General features: G+C 43.9%; 1 protein-coding gene across 2 annotated transcripts in view; it reads left to right on the top strand.

Annotated features, from left to right (window-relative positions):
• Nucleotides 1-2,532: 2,532 nt before the first annotated feature.
• Nucleotides 2,533-17,082, top strand: part of GSDME (gasdermin E) — a 63,512-nt gene continuing 48,962 nt past the window's right edge. Inside the window, exons 1-3 of one of the 2 annotated variants that reach the window (XM_070616032.1) lie at nucleotides 2,533-2,651; nucleotides 11,847-12,076; nucleotides 16,134-16,326. In XM_070616032.1, the coding sequence (XP_070472133.1) occupies nucleotides 11,866-12,076; nucleotides 16,134-16,326 (404 nt within the window). In that variant the 5' untranslated portion in view covers nucleotides 2,533-2,651; nucleotides 11,847-11,865. Of the gene's footprint in view, nucleotides 3,047-11,846; nucleotides 12,077-16,133; nucleotides 16,327-17,082 lie in introns of both variants that reach the window. The other variant, XM_070616031.1, reaches the window with a different exon arrangement.

Here is a 17,082-nt window from a genome sequence, read left to right as displayed (position 1 = left end):
GATGCCAAATTTTATTTTAATTTATGTTAGTAGCTATGTTCCTCTGGGAAGCAGTCAATATGGTAAAAGACAAAATTATACAGAGGTGAAAAAATTTTAGGTTCAATTTCAAAGTGGCATTAACTGAAAAGTGATTAATGAAGGAAAAGAAACTAACTTTTATTGAGAGCCTACTATGTGCTGATTGCTTTTTATACATCTCTCCTTTAATCTCGTGACAACACTGTAAGTAATTTTTAAATGAGAATAAAAATTCGCCTAAGGTCACTCAGCTGGTAAGTTATAGGCTGGATTTGAACTGCATCTGACTCCAAAGCCTGAATTATTCCTTCTCCTGTGTAGAGGCTAGTCATCTAAGAGTTGGGTGCCTTCACAAGTGGCTCACGAAAAACTAGGCAGTAGTTATGGCAGCCATGCAGAGCTGATTCGTTAAAATGTTCATTTATGAAACACACCCCATTAATGAATTTTAGCAAGTTTTGCTGACCTTTGCAAGTTGTTTACTCAGTAAGGATCTGGGGATAGCGGAGGGAATAGCCAAGACCGCATAGATGTGTTTCGGGAGTTCTATAACTTGAAACATAGTTTACATAATGTATCTCTTTAAAAGCAAATACTTGCCATCATCATGACCACCACAATTTATCTCCTGCAAAATTCTGTTTCCATACAGCTCCATTTTCTTAAAGGGAATATATCTACAGTGGCTTGAGACGACTGGGTGTGCATGTTTTCTTTTAATTGATTTTTTTTCTAGTTGGGCTAAAAGTTCCCAACTTGTATTTGTCCATCTGAAATTTTCAAATATTTTGATAATAATAAGCACAACTGTTCAAAAATACAACAGAAAAGTGGAGACTCTCAGTGAGGGCTGTGCCAGAATCCTGCGGATTCCCCCACCATGGACAGGGAGAGTGGCCGTGGAGAAGGCGAGGGGAGTGGAGGGGATCTCCTTAAACACAATTCATCCTCCCTCCCAACACACATGGTGTGTTCAAACACTGCTTGGTGGGGTGACTCTTATTGTGCTTCCTATTTTCTGTTCTGAAGAGCCTGTATGACGTAGTGGTTTTAAAAGCTCAGATGGTGTCAAATCATCTGGGTTTAAATCTTGGCTCCGTCTCTTCCAAGTTGGGTGGACTATCCAGCCTGTGCCTCAGTTTACTCACTTGTAACTTGGACCTTCCAACCGGTTGCTGTGAGGATTAAATGAGTCCATCAATGCATGTAATGCTTGGTGGCAGCAAATGGAAAGTGCTATATAAATATTAGCTGCTAATCTTATGACTGTCTTGCTGGGGCATTTAATTGAAAGGCACTGGACAAAACAAAAAGAGTGAAAGAATTTGAAGCCACTAACTGTTGCAACAAAGAGCTCACGCCCTCTCAATGACAAGTGGTAACCTATCTAAACAGAGGGCTGGGGCTTGCTGGTGGGAATTTCATGAACATGCTATTTATGAGGATGTTCTTAAGGTTAATGCCCTGGGTCAGGAGGCAATAATCTCTGATAACAAGCCAGAGTCATCACTATATGGTTTTATGAAGACAGAGAACCAATAACATAGATGAAAAGTCTTTCGACAGGGCCAGGACAGTGATTTTTTTCTTTCTTCCAATACCCAATCACTTTGGCAAGGCAGGGGACTCAAAAAGGACCACCGCTCTCGACCATTTCTGTTCACTCATTCATCTAACAACCATTAATTGTGCGCCTACCTCCTGCCAGGCACTGCAAGACAGTAAGACCCCACAATCTAGTTGGAGAAACAAACAAGAGGAGGCATGAATTAATTCAACCATGATTTACTGACTGTCTACCACGCGTCTGGTACTATGCTAGGTGCTGCGTATAGTGAACAGAATGGACAGAAGTCCCTGCCTTCATGGAACTGGCATTCCAGGGAAGAGAAAGATAATGCATGAGATGAGTATGATGTGTAGTCTGTCAGATGCTGATCAGTGCATAGAAGTGTTCCTGTGGGTTGGTGGACTGGCTGTACTTTCCATTGGAGTAGTTAGGCAAGCCTTTACTGAGTTAAGCACAAGGAGGCAGGGTTACTGCAGTCTAGGAAGATGCCCAAGGCATATGGGGGCCCAATGGAAAGCCTGCCTCTTTGCCACCGTGAAGGCAGCAGCAAACTCAATAAGCCTGAGTTCTCCCAGGGCAGAAATTTCATTTTCTCTTGTTCATTGCTCTCAGCCTAGCAGAGAGCACTGCTCAGAGAAGATAATCCATAAATCCTCACTGAAAGGGTATAATGTTCAAGTCGGTCAATCAACAAGCAATTTTGGAGCACCACCTATTCTCAGATTCGCTCATTCGGCATTAACTGAGCACCTAGTGTGTGAGGGATGCTGGGGTCTACCCTCAAGGAGCTTAGGATATAGTTACATGAATTATTAACAAGCGTCAGGACTCAGTGTGGGCACAGTCACACCACAAATCTGGACACTCCCGGGCACGCAATCAGGGGATCTCACAGGCTAGAGCGGCCTCGGACTTCCCCAGAGCGACCGCGAAGCCACGTGCCGGTCCACGCCCCACTGCTGGTGGCGGGTCCCGCCCGCCTCGAGGCGCAGCTCGCAAGGCCCCCTGCACCGCGGGCGGGAGGCGAGGCCTCTGCGGGACGGCCGAGCTCGCTCCCCCGGTGAGACCCCAACCTGTCCCGGGGCGCCCCAGGCCGCGCATCCTGGAAAGCGCGCGGGGACTTTGGCCAAGGCGAGCCCTGGGGCGTAAGCGCCCCCCTCCGGAGGAGACACACGAAGAAAGGGCACCAGCTCCCCCTGGGCCTCCGGGCAGGTCTCGGGACAGCCAGCCGTGCTCGGCCCGCCTCGGCCCCCGCCCAGCAGCACCCCCAGCCCGCGGCTCCAAGGGCGGGAACCGAGCAAAGGTCCCGCCGGGCCGCGCCCCTCCCTCCGAGCCCCCGCCCCTCCCTCCGAGCCCCCGCCCCGCCCCGCCCCGCCCGGCCCGGCCCGGCCCGGCCCGGCCCGCGGGGCTCCTACGACTGCGGTCGGCGCGGCGCGGGGCTGAGTGGCCCCGGAGGTAAGTGCAGGCGGCCGCGGGCTCCGCTCCGCTCCTGCCTTTCCCGGGGCGGGCGGCCGGCCGTGGGGGGCGAGCCTGGACACCCTCCCCTCTGTCCCCCAAGGGAGACGAATCGGCCCGCTGCCCGCAGCTGGACAGCTTTCCCCCTCCCCACTCCCCATCCTCCCTCCACCCCCTCCCCCGCTGTCGCAGGGCCGCTGGGACCTCCCGGCTCCCCCCTCACCACCACCTGCCCGCTCCTCTCTCCTTTGTCTTCCAGTTCCTCGCTGGGTGTGCCAAGGCTTGCCCGGCGGGGTGCGGACGAGGGGCGCGGGGTCGCGGGAACCGAAGGCTGGAGCAGACCTGCATCAGTGTCTGGACCGCAACGAGTCCCTCTCGGCCTGGGGCCGGGACACTGCGCCCCGAGCTTGGGGAGGAGACCAAGCCCGCTGGGTGTTCTCGGCCTGGGGTGGGATGACATCACAGCGGCTCCAGTGGCTTCCTTGGGCCTTCACGTGCGGACCCCGTGTCAGAAGCCGGTTTCCCATCTGCACCTGAGAGGGCAAGACGAGCGGGCAGCCCGTGGCAAGGCGTTTGTTGTAGAGTGTTTGAAAAAAATCGCTAATCAGAGCCTGCTCTCTTCAAAGCAGTGAATAGGGTGGTGAAAGGGATGGGTGTCTTGGGATCGCTGCCCTCAAGAGGAGAAAGACAGACAGACAGACGGCGGCGTTAGAGTGGAGTGAGAGAAGTGCTGTGAGGTCAGAGAAGCCGCTGAATAACTATAGAGTCAATTAATCGTTTTCAAAATTCACCGCCAACGAGCTCTTCTTGTAAAGGAGAACAGCCGGGAGTGGCTGAGCCCAGAGAGCCAGAGAGATCTGAGAAACACGGCCGCTCCAGGCTGCTGGCCCTTAGCTTGCCGGCCTTAGGAGGAAGCTTTGTATTTTCCAGAAGCGCTTTTCTTTCTGTTCTTTTTGAACCCTCAAGGGACCAGAAGAGTCTTCTCTATTCTTAATCAATCTCTCTTCTTATCTACTCCACTTCCCAAAATCCTGTGCTGCCTCACCCTGGCTCCTTTTTCAAGCTCATGCCTGTCTTGTGACCATCATTTGTTTTTTATTTCGCATACTGATTATTTTAGAAAGAAATGGTAGAGTACCTTGCATTTAATTTGTCTTCCTATTATAAAAAGGAGCTCAAGTCCTGGGATGTAAGCACTGGAAGATATAAAAGGGTGACACCTCTGTTTTAACTTAACAGACTCAATTTCAGTTTGTTATTTAGAAAACTAAAAATAATTCGAAATGTGCTGAAGTTGTTAACTTGAGACAAGTTCAGCGATGTCTCATTTCCCTAGATAGTGGGGAAATAACGTGTTGCATTGCCGTGATTTCCACCAGAACTGAAGTTGACCCTTTGGAGCACACTTTCTTACTGTGCCAAACAAATTATATGTACCCAGATTAAAAAAAAAGCTGACCGAGGAGTCAGCATGAGGGTGGTCAAGGGCTCAGGCTTGGAAGGCAGGTGGACCTCGGTTGGAATCTGGGCTTGGCACTCGTTCTGTCTGTGACACTCAGTGCCCACCCGTGAGAGACTCCAGGAGCACACTTAGAGTTGAACAAGTTGGGTTTGTGGCTTGTGTGAGGGAGACCTCCCACCGTGGGGAACCATGGGACGTCTCAGTAAGTGGGTGTTAGAAAGGAGTTGTAGGATTTGGGTTTTTAGGCAATTTGGGGGTCAGATTAGGGAAATAGGACTTTGCCCTGGTTTGGATGCTATCGGAAAGTGGGAGAAATCCTATTGAGTGTCTTCATAAGTCTTGTCTGAAAGGAAGGCAGGCTAGAGTGAGGCTAAAGCTGTGGTTGGCCAAGACGCAGCAGTCCCTCATTAGCCAGAGTTGGTGGTGGTAGTTGGGGGTGTTTGGTTGTTTCTGTGGTTTGGACCATGTTCCTTTTTTGTTTGTGGTCAGACAAGATTGTGAGAGGTCTTGCTTTTGTCTTGATTTGTTGTGACCACAGAGTGGTCTTGCCTGATGTTGATGTTCTGTGGCATTGTTCATGTTCAATGTGAGAATGCCAGGCCAGTGCTAGCCACACCAGGGCTAGCTGGTGGTACCAGGCCTGCTCTCGATGTCTGGGCTGCTGCTTTTTTTCTTGTGATCTGGGGCAAGTTACCTAACATCTTTGAACTTCATTTTCCACATCTGTAAAATGTGGACAGTGTCTACTCAGGGTTGTTGTGAAGATTAAATGAGGAAATGCATAGAAAGAAGTTTGCCCAATGCCTGGCACAAAGCAGGTACTCAGCATACAGCTGCCCCTCCCTTTAGCTGCTGTATTTTGATGTTGAGGTTTCTCTCCTAGAACTACTCAGGCAGAGGCCCAGTGATCAACTGGAGCTGTTCCGGAGAAGAATCTGGAATTGGGTATGAGGAAGCACTGGGTCCTTTCCAACTCAAAGTTTGATCATTCTCTAACTCTGAACCAGTTTTAAGAATGGCCACGAGTGATTATAGTATCTTCTCATGTGATCATTACCTTGGCAACAATTTTTAGGATTCTTTGTTCCCAGCAGCCAGTGGCCCCAGTTGGCCGTGTGCTTTTCTGACTTTGTGTTGTTGTCTTGTTTTCTCGGTCTCTTCCTTTGCAGTTTCTTGCCTGGAAGTCTGATTCAAGCTTGCATATCCTCACCTCATTCTCTTTGGCTCTCTGAGTTCTAACCTACTTGGAGCTGGGAAGCCACGTGGGCTGGTGAACAGGGACTGTTTGCTAATAGAATTCCTAAGGCCCTGCGTGAGAGCCCAGGATCTGTGGCACAGCTGTGAAAGGCAGTGCATTTTTAGGCTGTGAGCATTTTGAGCTAGACCTTTCATGAGACCATTTGTATCTACTTCCAGGTTGGAGTGTTTTGGAAATTTGAATCTGAAGTGTGACATCTGGTTAATTGAGCCATTATTGTACTTGTCTGTATTAGGCAATTTGGTTGTAGATCCTTCAGTTGACCCTGGGCATATTGTTTAATCTTTCCTGGCTAGACAGTTACTTGAGATGTTTGAGAATGGTATGGCAGATTATTGTCTCCCAATGCCACATGCTAAACTTTATTGTGTTAAATTTCTAGTCTATATTTTGTCTGATCTCTACTTATATGGAAAGTTCCCAGGAATAAAGGGGGAAAAAAGAAACAATAGAAAATGGGCCAAGGACACAAATGGTTGAGAAAAAGAAACATAAAAAAACCGTGCTTGGTGTCATTTATATTAAAATAACATAATCTAGAACTATACTGAGATACTGTTTCTCACCTATGAGACTGACAGAAATACAAAAGTTTATAACACACTCTGTTGCTGAGCCTGATACTTTCATACCTTATTGGCGAGATTGAAAAATGGTACAACCTATAAATTATAGATGGTTTTACCCATTGATCTAATCTAATTGATCTTCTAGAAATCTCCCTTCGAGGACTCTTGCCTATGTGTGAAGAAGACATACAATCAGGAGTATTTCGTGTGGCATTTTTATAATAACCAAAATTTAGAAATAACCCAAGTGATCGGCAATACAGGACAGGTTAAATAGACAATGGTACATCCACATGATGGAGTATTATGCCGCTGTAAAGAAAAAGGCACTAACATGGAAAGATCTCCAGGATCTATTGTTCCAAGACAAAAAGCAAGGTGCAGAACAGTGTGCAGACCCCTTTTTACTTATATTTGTATAAGGAAACATGAAGATAATATATCGAAGGAGAGAGAGGTGAAAGGGTAGATGGGACCTGAGTAGGAATGGATTTCTTGGTGTATATTTTTTTACATAGTCTAGATACTTGAGCCATTTAAATGTATTATGTATTCAAACATAACAATAAAAAGGAAACCTCTAATTTTAGCTTCATGAGGAGAATATTCTCAAAGAGTTCCTCGATTGAATAAGCCTGATTCTAATAAAGACCTACAACGCGAAGCCACCCTCCGTTAACTCTTCCTAAAGCAACCTACCTTGTCAAGGAGGCAAATTGGCTGTGTTTGATGTTAGATTGAAAAAAAAAACATGAAAAATTAACTTAGATGTTTCCTTTCTTCATTCTTTAATCCCTCTGGGGAGGATTGATGTCATTGCTAAGGCTGTGCCGCCCACAGCAGATGGGTTTTGTTATGTTTTGTTATGTTTTGTTTTGTTTTTTAATGGCCAGGCTGATTTGGCTTCTTTAGAAACGTGTTTAATCTGAAGGCAAGTTAGTGATGCCCCTTTCAGTTTGTCGCAGAAAAGAACAGAAACCATAAAAAACGGAGATCCTGACCCCAATGGTAAACCGAGGCAGATTCTGCTGCTGCTCTTTTCTTGGACAAGCAGGGTGAATTCCTACAGGTCATTGAGGAGACTTTATTTTGTTAAAAGTTGTTTTCCTCTGTTAGGCAAAATAAATCTTGCACTTTATCCTAGACACACTCTCAGCAGTCACTGTCTTACATTCCCCACCAGTGTGCTTCCTCCATCCTCCCAAATTCCCGAATTCCCTCTTGGTGACTGGCGTCTCCATCTCAATAGCTAACCTGAGATACCTGGAGGCCATCCTAGGGAGTGTCTTGTTTCATCACCACCCTCACCTCCAACAACCGGAGTTCTGAGGAAACCATCAAACCAGCCTCTTTTCTATCCTTATGCTACCAACACAGGTCAGCATCATCCTTTGTTGTCTGCCTCTAATCTTGTCCACTTCCAGCTGGTTTCCTGTTTTGCTTTCAGAAGATCTTTCTAAGTGACTGCTTTGATCACATTGCTCCCTACACAACCCCTCCAATGGCTCCTGCTGCACTGGCCCCCAAGCAGGGGAGGCACGGACCTTCAGGACCTGGACTGAGGCCTCCTCATCCTTGTCACTTGCCCTTCCTCACCCTAGAACCCTGCACTCCAGTGCAGGAACCAATCCCAGACCTTGAAAAGCAATTCCACAGATCTGTCAAGGAAGTGGTAATGGCATCTCAACACAGAGTGATGTCCCCTGGACATCACGAGCCTACTCGTCACAGATGTTGCCTTGCATAATCTTCCCTAGCCCTCCACTACCTCCTGCAAATGCTGGGCTTTTGTGATTGCTGCTCCTTTGCCTGCTTGCTTCTACTGCGCCCACAAAATGCAGCTTGGATGCCGTGTACTTCAGGACGACTTCTGGGACCCTGTGCTTCTCTCCAGTTGATTTAGGTGCCTTTTACTTGGTTCATTCCTTGTAGCAAACTGTGTCAATATCTACAATAAAACTTAGCTGTTTATTTCTCCATCTGGCCACCAAATCAGTAGCTCCTTAAGGAGAGAGACTACTTTTTGTCTCTGTATCCTAAGTGCTTAAACATGGTACCTGGGTATATTGGGCACTTAAGAATAATTAATGAATGATGCAAGAAATGTTTTGATAAATGGATAAATGAGTGCTCCATTGCATGCCAGATCCTTATGTGTAGTGTGGTGAGAGATTAGTTAGAGATGAGAGGCTGAGCGTAATCAGTTTTCCTTCTTTGCAGTTCACTGTTTATCCGAAAGGAACTTTTTGAATGTTTTGGAATCACTCCCTTGAATGTTCATTCTATTGTTAATCTACAAGGACAGGGTTAGGTAGCTACACAAGAATCTAAGAAAAGGTAGTTTAGAGAAGAACTAGTGATAGGTAAGACAAATGTTTTCTGATGCCTAGAGGAGATTCATGTTAAAGAAAGTGGATTGAACTAGTTAACATACAGGGTTACTCTCAGCTCTCAAATTCTATGATTTTGTTATCCAAGTGACTGCCAGACACCAGGGTACAAATACAAACAAAACACAGTTCTTACCCATTAGACATTTTAACCTTTGACTGTGGATAGTTGAAAAAAATCTTATTTCTATTTGTGCTTTTTTTTGGAGTAATAATGATTTTATGTGTGTGTGTATGCATATGTATATATTCATGCATATATATCTATTTGGCTATGTGCAGTTTATGTATTCTGAATTGTTTATAACCTTTACTCATGTTTCTACTACAGTATTTTAAAAACTTGATTTGTTAAAGATTTTTTATATATTAAGTATGCTAGTTCTTTGTTATAAATATTACAAGTATTTTCTCAATTTGCCGTTCGCCTTTGTAAAGGCCTTTCTTGGGCCGGCCCTGTGGCCGAGTGGTTAAGTTCATGCGCTCCGCTTAGGTGGCCCAGGGTTTCGCCGGTTCGGATCCCTGTCGCGGACATGGCCCCGCTCATCAGGCCACGCTGAGGTGGTGTCCCACATGCCACAACTAGAAGGACCCACAACTAACATATACAACTATGTACTGGGGGGATTTGGGGAGAAAAAGGAAAAAAAAAAAAGATTGACAAGTTGTTAGTTCAGGTGCCCATCTTTAAAAAAAAAAGGCCTTTCTCATCCTACAATTGTACAAATATTTGCCTATTTTTTTACAGTACTTTTATGGTTTCCTTTTTCCTCAAAAACTCCTCTAGCCCATTGAGGATTTGCTGTTGTGTTTGGCATGAGATAGGGATCTGACTGTATTGTTCCCACACCATCGGCCAGTTGTTCTAACACCTTTTATTCAGGAGTCAATGCTTCTTCCACTGAATACAGTACTTTTATATCTTCCGATGTGTCTCTTTCTTCTTTTTCCCTCTGGCTGAAGAATGACTGTGCCTTCATTTCTGGGTTAAAAAGTAACAGCCAGTTACTTCTCATTTATGAATAGGGGAAATCACACAGTGTAGAGAAAAATCGTATTTGACCCGTCAGAGAAGTGGTCATAAGTAAGATACAGGTTGCGGCAGTCAGCGTGTGTATCCAGATACCTGGTGGGATAGTATTTCCTGACCATTCTGATTGGCTGAGGCCCTGTGACTAGTTCTGACAAACTGTGGGTGGACATGATGTTTGTTAGTTTGGAGCCAGAGCATTTTTTTTTTTTAACTTTTTATTAAGATTATGATAGTTTACAGCCTTGTGAAATTTCAGTTGTACATTATTGTCAGTCATGCCGTAGGTGCACCACTTCACCCTCTGTGCCCTCTGCCCCATCCCCCCCTTTCCCCTGGTAACCACCAATCAGTTCTCTTTGTCTATAGGTTTAACTTCCACCTATGAGTGGAGTCATACAGAGTTCGTTTTTTCTCTATCTGGCTTATTTCACTTAACATAATACCCTCAAGGTCCATCCATGTTGTTGTGAATGGGACAATTTTATTCTTTTTTATGGGTGAGTAGTATTCCATTGTATATATATACCATATCTTCTTTATCCAATAATCAGTTGATGGGCACTTAGGTTGCTTCCATGTCTTGGCTATTATAAATAATGCTGCGATGAACATAGGGGTGCATGGGACTTTTGGAATTGCTGATTTCAAGTTTTTTGGATAGATACCCAGTAGTGGGATGGCTGGGTCATATGGTATTTCTATTTTTAATTTTTTGAGAAATCTCCGTACTGTTTTCCATAGTGGCTGTACCAGTTTGCATTCCCACCAACAGTGTGTGAGGGTTCATTTTTCTCCACAACCTCTCCAACATTTGTCACTTTTTGTTTTGGTTAGTTTTGCCATTCTAACAGGTGTAAGGTGATTTCTTAGTGTAGTTTTGATTTGCATTTCCCTCATGATTAGTGATGATGAGCATCTTTTCATGTGTCTATTGGCCATCCGTATATCTCCTTTGGAGAAATGTCTGTTCATGTACCCTGCCCATTTTTTGATTGGGTTGTTTGATTTTTTGTTGTTGAGCTGTGTGAGTTCTTTGTATATTATGGAGATTAACCCTTTGTCAGATAAATAACTTGTAAATATTTTTTTCCCAACTAGTGGGTTGTTTTTTTGTTTCAATCCTGTTTTCCTTTGCGTTGAACATGCTCTTTAGTCTGATGAAGTCCCATTTCTTTATTCTTCTATTGTTTCCCTCATCTGAGGAGATATGGTGTCCGAAAAGATCCTTTTGATACTGATGTCAAAGAGTGTACTGCCTATATTCTCTTCTAGAAGACTTATTGTTTCAGGTCTAATCTTTAGGTCTTTGATCCATTTTGAGTTTATTTTGCTGAATAGTGAAACAGAATGGTCAATTTTCATTCTTTTACATGTGGCTTTCCAGTTTTCCCAGCACCATTTGTTGAAGAGACTTTCTTTCCTCCATTGTATGCCCTCAGCTCCTTTGTCAAAGATAAGCTGTCCATAGATGTGTGGTTTTATTTCTGGGCTTTCAATTCTGTTCCATTGATCTGTGCACCTGTTTTTGTACCGGTACCATGCTATTTTGATTACTGTAGCTTTGTAGTATGTTTTGAAGTCAGGGATTGTGATGCCTGCAGCTTTGTTCTTTTTTCTCAGGATTGCCTTAGCAATTCGGGGTCTTTTGTTTTGGGGCCAGAGCATTTAATTGCTAGTGTGACACTTTCCAGAACTCTCTTTCCTGTTGGATGATGGCTGACAATGTTCCAGATGGTGGCTGCCCCTTCAGTCTGGATCCCTGAATGACTATGATGAGCAAAGCTCTCCTGGCCTCTATTGGGCATGTGGCGTGATGAAGAAATAACATTTATTGTTACAAGCCACTGAGATTTGGAGGTTATCTGTTTCTGAAGCATAACCTAGACTATCCTCAGTTATAGTCTCTTTCAGTATATAAATTTGATTTCCTTGATATCAACTGAACTCAAACTAGAGGCTTTTCTAGGGAGAGGTATTCCTTCACACATACTGATTGATGCTAGGGAGAAATAAGAATAATTTTAGAAAAAAAGCCATGAAATAATGATTTCTTCTTTAATTTGGGGGGTAACTTTGTTTTTTTTTCAGGTAATCTAGAGCTCTCAAAATGTTTGCCAAAGCAACAAGAAGTTTTCTTAGAGAAGTCGATGCTGAAGGTGACCTGATTGCAGTATCAAACTTGAATGACTCTGATAAGTCTCAACTTCTAAGTCTGGTGACCAAAAAAAAGAGATTCTGGTGCTGGCAGAGACCCAAGTACCAGTTTTTATCTGTCACCCTTGGAGACGTACTCACAGAAGCCCAGTGTCTGAGTCCAGGTATGTTTCCTTGGGTATCTTCTACACTTAGTCCCAGGACACAAGGTGATTCTTCTTCTAGACATGTGTTGTCTTGAGTGATTATAAGGAGCTATCTTATAATGAATTCTCCTGTTTATTTGTCTACTGTCTTAAAAACATGTCCTTTCTTAAAATGAACGAGATTCTGTAGGCCTAACGTGAAAAGTTATAGCTTAATCTTTAAAAATTAATATTGCAGTTTTTGGTCTAAAAGTAAGACATGCCCATCGTAGGTGTTGTGTCCAGTCAGCGTAAGTGGGATGGATCTGGTACGCAAAATTTGGTTTGGTGTTGAGGTTGGTCAGGCCATGTATCCGTCAGGGGGTTGTGAAAAGTTGTATTTACTCACATAGTGAAGCTTTCTGGGGAGAGCAGGGTAGTCTCCCACCCTGGTCCAAAAATCAGCTAGAGAGAAGGAGGGGTAAGGAGATGGGTTTAGTTTTTACTGTGTTTAGGAGGTGGGGTGAGCATCATTCTACAATGTGGGTTGGGGCCTGCGAGGTTTGAACTTCCTGCCGGTACCAATGGAGGGAGCACTTGAGCTTTCTTACGAGCTTACTCAGATGTCTCACAGGGAAGAGGAAGTGGTGGGCTTGAAAGCTGTCAGCAGTCAAACATCAAAAATGGAGTTAGACTCATTCTTACAGAAGAATATTTATAAAATATAGAAAGGCATGAAGAAAATAAATCAACAAAAATTCCACCATCAAGTGTTCCTGTTAATACTGGGATTATGGTCTTTTTTTTTCTCTGCATCAGGTTTTTTTAAAAACAAAATTTGAAAAATCTATATATAATTTTTATATATTCTTTTTTTTTTTATTTACCCTTATCTAAGTTTTTCTTCATAGGTTTAAATATTTTTTAATACTGTTTTCAACAAACACATAATATTCCTTTGCATGTATGCACCTTAATTTGCTTAACCATTTCAATGTAGTGCATAATAATTAAGGCTACAATGAACATTTTTGTCCGAATTTTTATTGTTGTTTTTGTTTTTCCTTTAAGCAATTGCCTCAGCATAGATTCTTAAAGATAGTAACACTGGACCAGAGGTTGGGAACTTTTTGAAGACTTTTGGTGCTCATTACTACACTACTTTTTGGAACATGGTGATATATGAAAGCATCGTCAGCTCTTAATTATTGGGCTAAATGATGTCTGAGTCCTCTTTCAGCTCTAAAGTTCTCTAATTTAGTGACTACATCTTTATTAAAGAGGAAAAGAGAGAGAGGAGATAACTTGAGTTGCCAAGTAATCTCTAAACTTTCTTCCAGATCAGCATTCAAGCCTGTGCTTTCTTCAGCCGGGCTCATTGTCAGAGCTGTTAAGCAATGTGCAAATGAGTTGATATCAATTTTATTTCATTTTTTCCCCCCTGGATTTCTGGTAGAACTTCTATGGAGTTGTGAAATAATTAAATATGAGCAGGGGCAAGAGAAAAAATTCACAGAATAGACCATGGAACCCTGAGTAGCTGGAATTTCACTGCTCTGTGCTGTTGAAGTGCCTGTTTTGTGGTGTCCTGAAAGATCATGAAGATGTGCGTTAGGTGGGTGAGGCCAGTTGTAGTCACTGCAGATGGAGAAGTCCCAAATATGCTCCTCATCTGAGGCCAGGGCTCACCCCTGGTTCTGTGTCCCGCTGGTGTGAGGGCTGTGATAAGACGTGTCCTCTACTTTGTCTGCTGAGCAGACTCAGGATGCTTCACTTTTGTTAATTTTTTTGCCATTTGCAACAACGCGGGAGCGTCTGTGTTGCCCAGGGCTGTGAAGGTTGGAGGGTGACTTGGTGGTTGGCAGTCCCAGTGACAGCCTGCTGGTTTCCTCACTTTCTCCCTTCCACCAGCAGCAGTTCATGATGCAAAAGTGTACACAAATGACATCTTTTTTGGAGGTGTGTCTAAAGTGGCTTTTTGTAATATACAAACAGTCTTGATTGTCTCCCCCTGCTATGGGGTCCATCCAGTCTTGGGGACAGAGTTTCCAGGAGTGGTAATGAGCCTCATCAAGAAGAGAACTGTGACCTGAAGATAGAATTTCTGTCTGTAGCACTTTGTACAACCTAGGACTGTCCTGTTTATCAGAAAATGCCGTTGCTCTGGCCTAAACCCAGTGGGTAGATGGAGCACTTGCTGTGTGCCAGGCTCTGTATTACACACTGTACATACATCAGCTTGTAACAGAACCCATAAGGTAGGTATTATTAATTATCTCCAAATTACATATGACAAGCCTGAGGTTCAGGAAGATGAATGTTAGGTAAGTTCTCCCTGCTAGGAATATTAGGGTAGTGATAAAATCTTGAGCTCTTAACACCTGCTCTATGCCGTTTCCCAAAGCGTTTCCCACAGTGCTTGTATTCCACGAGATGTGACAGGAAAAGGCTTTGAATTGGGGGCATTTTCACAGCCTTCTTATTTTTGGTGGTGGTGGTAGAAATGATTCCCTACTTTGTAAATTGCAAAAATAACGATTGGTGATTAGTTCTTGCTAACCCCCCTTTTTTTATTAAGATTATGATAGTTTACAACCTTGTGAGATTTCAGTTGTACATTATTGTTAGTCATGTTGTGGGTTTGCTAACCCTTTTTGAAGAATGGGTTTTCTAGACTGGAGTGAAAGAAATACAGGTGTTAGGAGCAGTGAATGGATGGAAAGAAGCCTTTCAGACTTGACAGGGTGTTGAATCCTTTAGGAAGTACAACCAGGAACCCAGGAGGGCCTTGGGTGAGGGAAATGGAAAAGGCCAAGTGTGAAGTTCCTAAGAGACTAAAGGTAGATGGTATGATGATGACTGAGACTATTTTTATGGTGGTATTTGGTTGGATTAAAAATGAGAACCCGTGGCTGAGTGGTTAAGTTCATGTGCTTTGCTTTGGCAGCCCAGGGTTTTGCTGGTTCAAATCCTGGGTGCAGACATGGCACTGCTCATCAAGCCATGCTGAGGCGGCGTCCCACATGCTACAACTAGGAGGACCCACAACTAAAAATACACAACTGTGTACCTGGGGGCTTTGAGTAGAAAAAGGAAAAATAAAAAATCTTTAAAAAAAATGAGAACAGTAAGAATCTGGAGACATGAGAAATTTGGCAGTTCAGGTATGAGATCGTCAGATATTTATCTTTAGTGTCAGCTACAAAGGGCAGATCTGGAAGACAATCTGATAGCAATCACCTGGATATGACCAGATGAGGAACATGGTAATTCCCAGGGGACTTGATTGAAGCTGGGACACCAGGTAGGTGGTGGCATCTTCCATAGTGTCTGGGAAGGCAGGAAAGAAGAATAGAGAGTCTGGAGCTTGTGTGTTCCAGGATCGAGCTTGAGGGAGGGAGGAAGGGCCTGCCCACTGACTATCAGGAAGATAGAGCTAAGGAATTGCATGATAAGGAGTTGAATAACTGGGTAGAGGTCAGGTAGAAACAGATAAGTATGGGAAGGGAATTCTTTGCATGGAGGTGGTAATGATTGCCGGGGGAATGTTCTCTAAGACTGGTGGGTGGGAAGGGAAGATGCCTAAGGACAGGTCCAGATGGCCAACCTGCCAGATACCAAGGCAGGTCACTCCAATGAGCATCCTGAGCAGGAGCTGCTATTTTCTCTCTGCTTAGGTGTCATCCTTGCCTGTTCCCTTTACTATCTTCATCCTGGAAAAGTGGACATTTAAAATATTCTATTTCTTCACCTGGATAGTAGTTAAATAGATGTTTGCTTTAAAATTATTTGATAAACTCTACAGATACTTTTTGTGCACTTGTCTATATGTATAGATTGGAATTGAAAGACGAGAAAACAAAAAAGCACCCAGTAGAGCCTGTGACCACCTGTTCACGCCATGTTCTCAGTCAGCACCCAGTACGCTGGCGCCATTCTCCTTTGCGCACACGCACAGCATGGCTGCCAGCTTTCCAGTCTAAGTGCAAACCTCATGTTTCCCATGGGTCTCCGCAGGCTGAGGAAGCTAGGTGACCTAAGGCACAGATATAGCCGTGTCATCATCAGATTCCTTTGCATGTCTTGTTCCCTCCAGTGGTCGTGGAGTCGGACTTTGTGAAATACGAGGGCAAGTTTGAAAACCATGTGAGTGGGACCATTGAGACGGCACTGGGGAAGGTCAAGCTGAACTTTGGAGGCAAAGGCCTCAGGGAGAGCCAGTCTTCGTTTGGAACCCTGAGGAAGCAGGAGGTGGACTTGCAGCAGCTCATCAGAGATTCCGTGGAGAGGTAATGAGAATTCTGTTTGGCATTTTGGATTTTGACACATCTCACATTTAAAGGTCGTTCGGTTGGAGCTTTGTTAAAATGGTGACAGCTGGGAACTTGGCCAGTCAACAAACATTATTGAATGCCTGTTGTGGTGAAATTTTACGAGGAGGTTATCCTTTAGTCTGGAATTTCTTGACTGTTCTTAGCCTGCGGGTGGAGACTTGGGAAGCACTTGAAAAGGATGTTACTTCAGGCAAATATGTACTTTTCCCCAATCTTATGATTTATAAAATGCCAACAGTGAGAATGCTCTCTCCTAGATTTATGAATACCAATATCAGAAGTAGGAAAATCAAAAGCCCTGCTGACTCTTAATCATTTTCTGATTAGGAGAAGAGAGCAAGTGAGGGGCTTCAGGCGAAGAGCTGGTTTCCAACTTGGAAGTCTTGAAGAAAACCCCACATTTATTCATTGTTTAGCTTTCAGTAAAGACATTTTGCCTGAGTATAATTCCTCATTATTTTTACCTTATGTCTATTCATCATTCAATAAATAATTTTGTTGAGTGCCTACTGTGTACCATGTACTGTTCTACATGCTGGGGATGCTACAGTGAACAAAATGTCAACATTTCTGGCCTATATTCTAGTGTGGAGAGACACAAAATGTACAATTAAGTAACATGTGTGATAAGTTTATGGGGATCGATGGAATGGAGAAAAATGTAGCAGAGAAGGGGGATAGGGCATGCCAAGAATGGAGACGATAATTTGA

The sequence above is a fragment of the Equus przewalskii genome, chromosome 4, assembly GCF_037783145.1.
Source record: "Equus przewalskii isolate Varuska chromosome 4, EquPr2, whole genome shotgun sequence".
NCBI lineage: Eukaryota > Metazoa > Chordata > Mammalia > Perissodactyla > Equidae > Equus > Equus przewalskii.
Note: the sequence above shows the minus strand (reverse complement) of the source record. Positions and strands in the feature narration are given on the sequence as shown.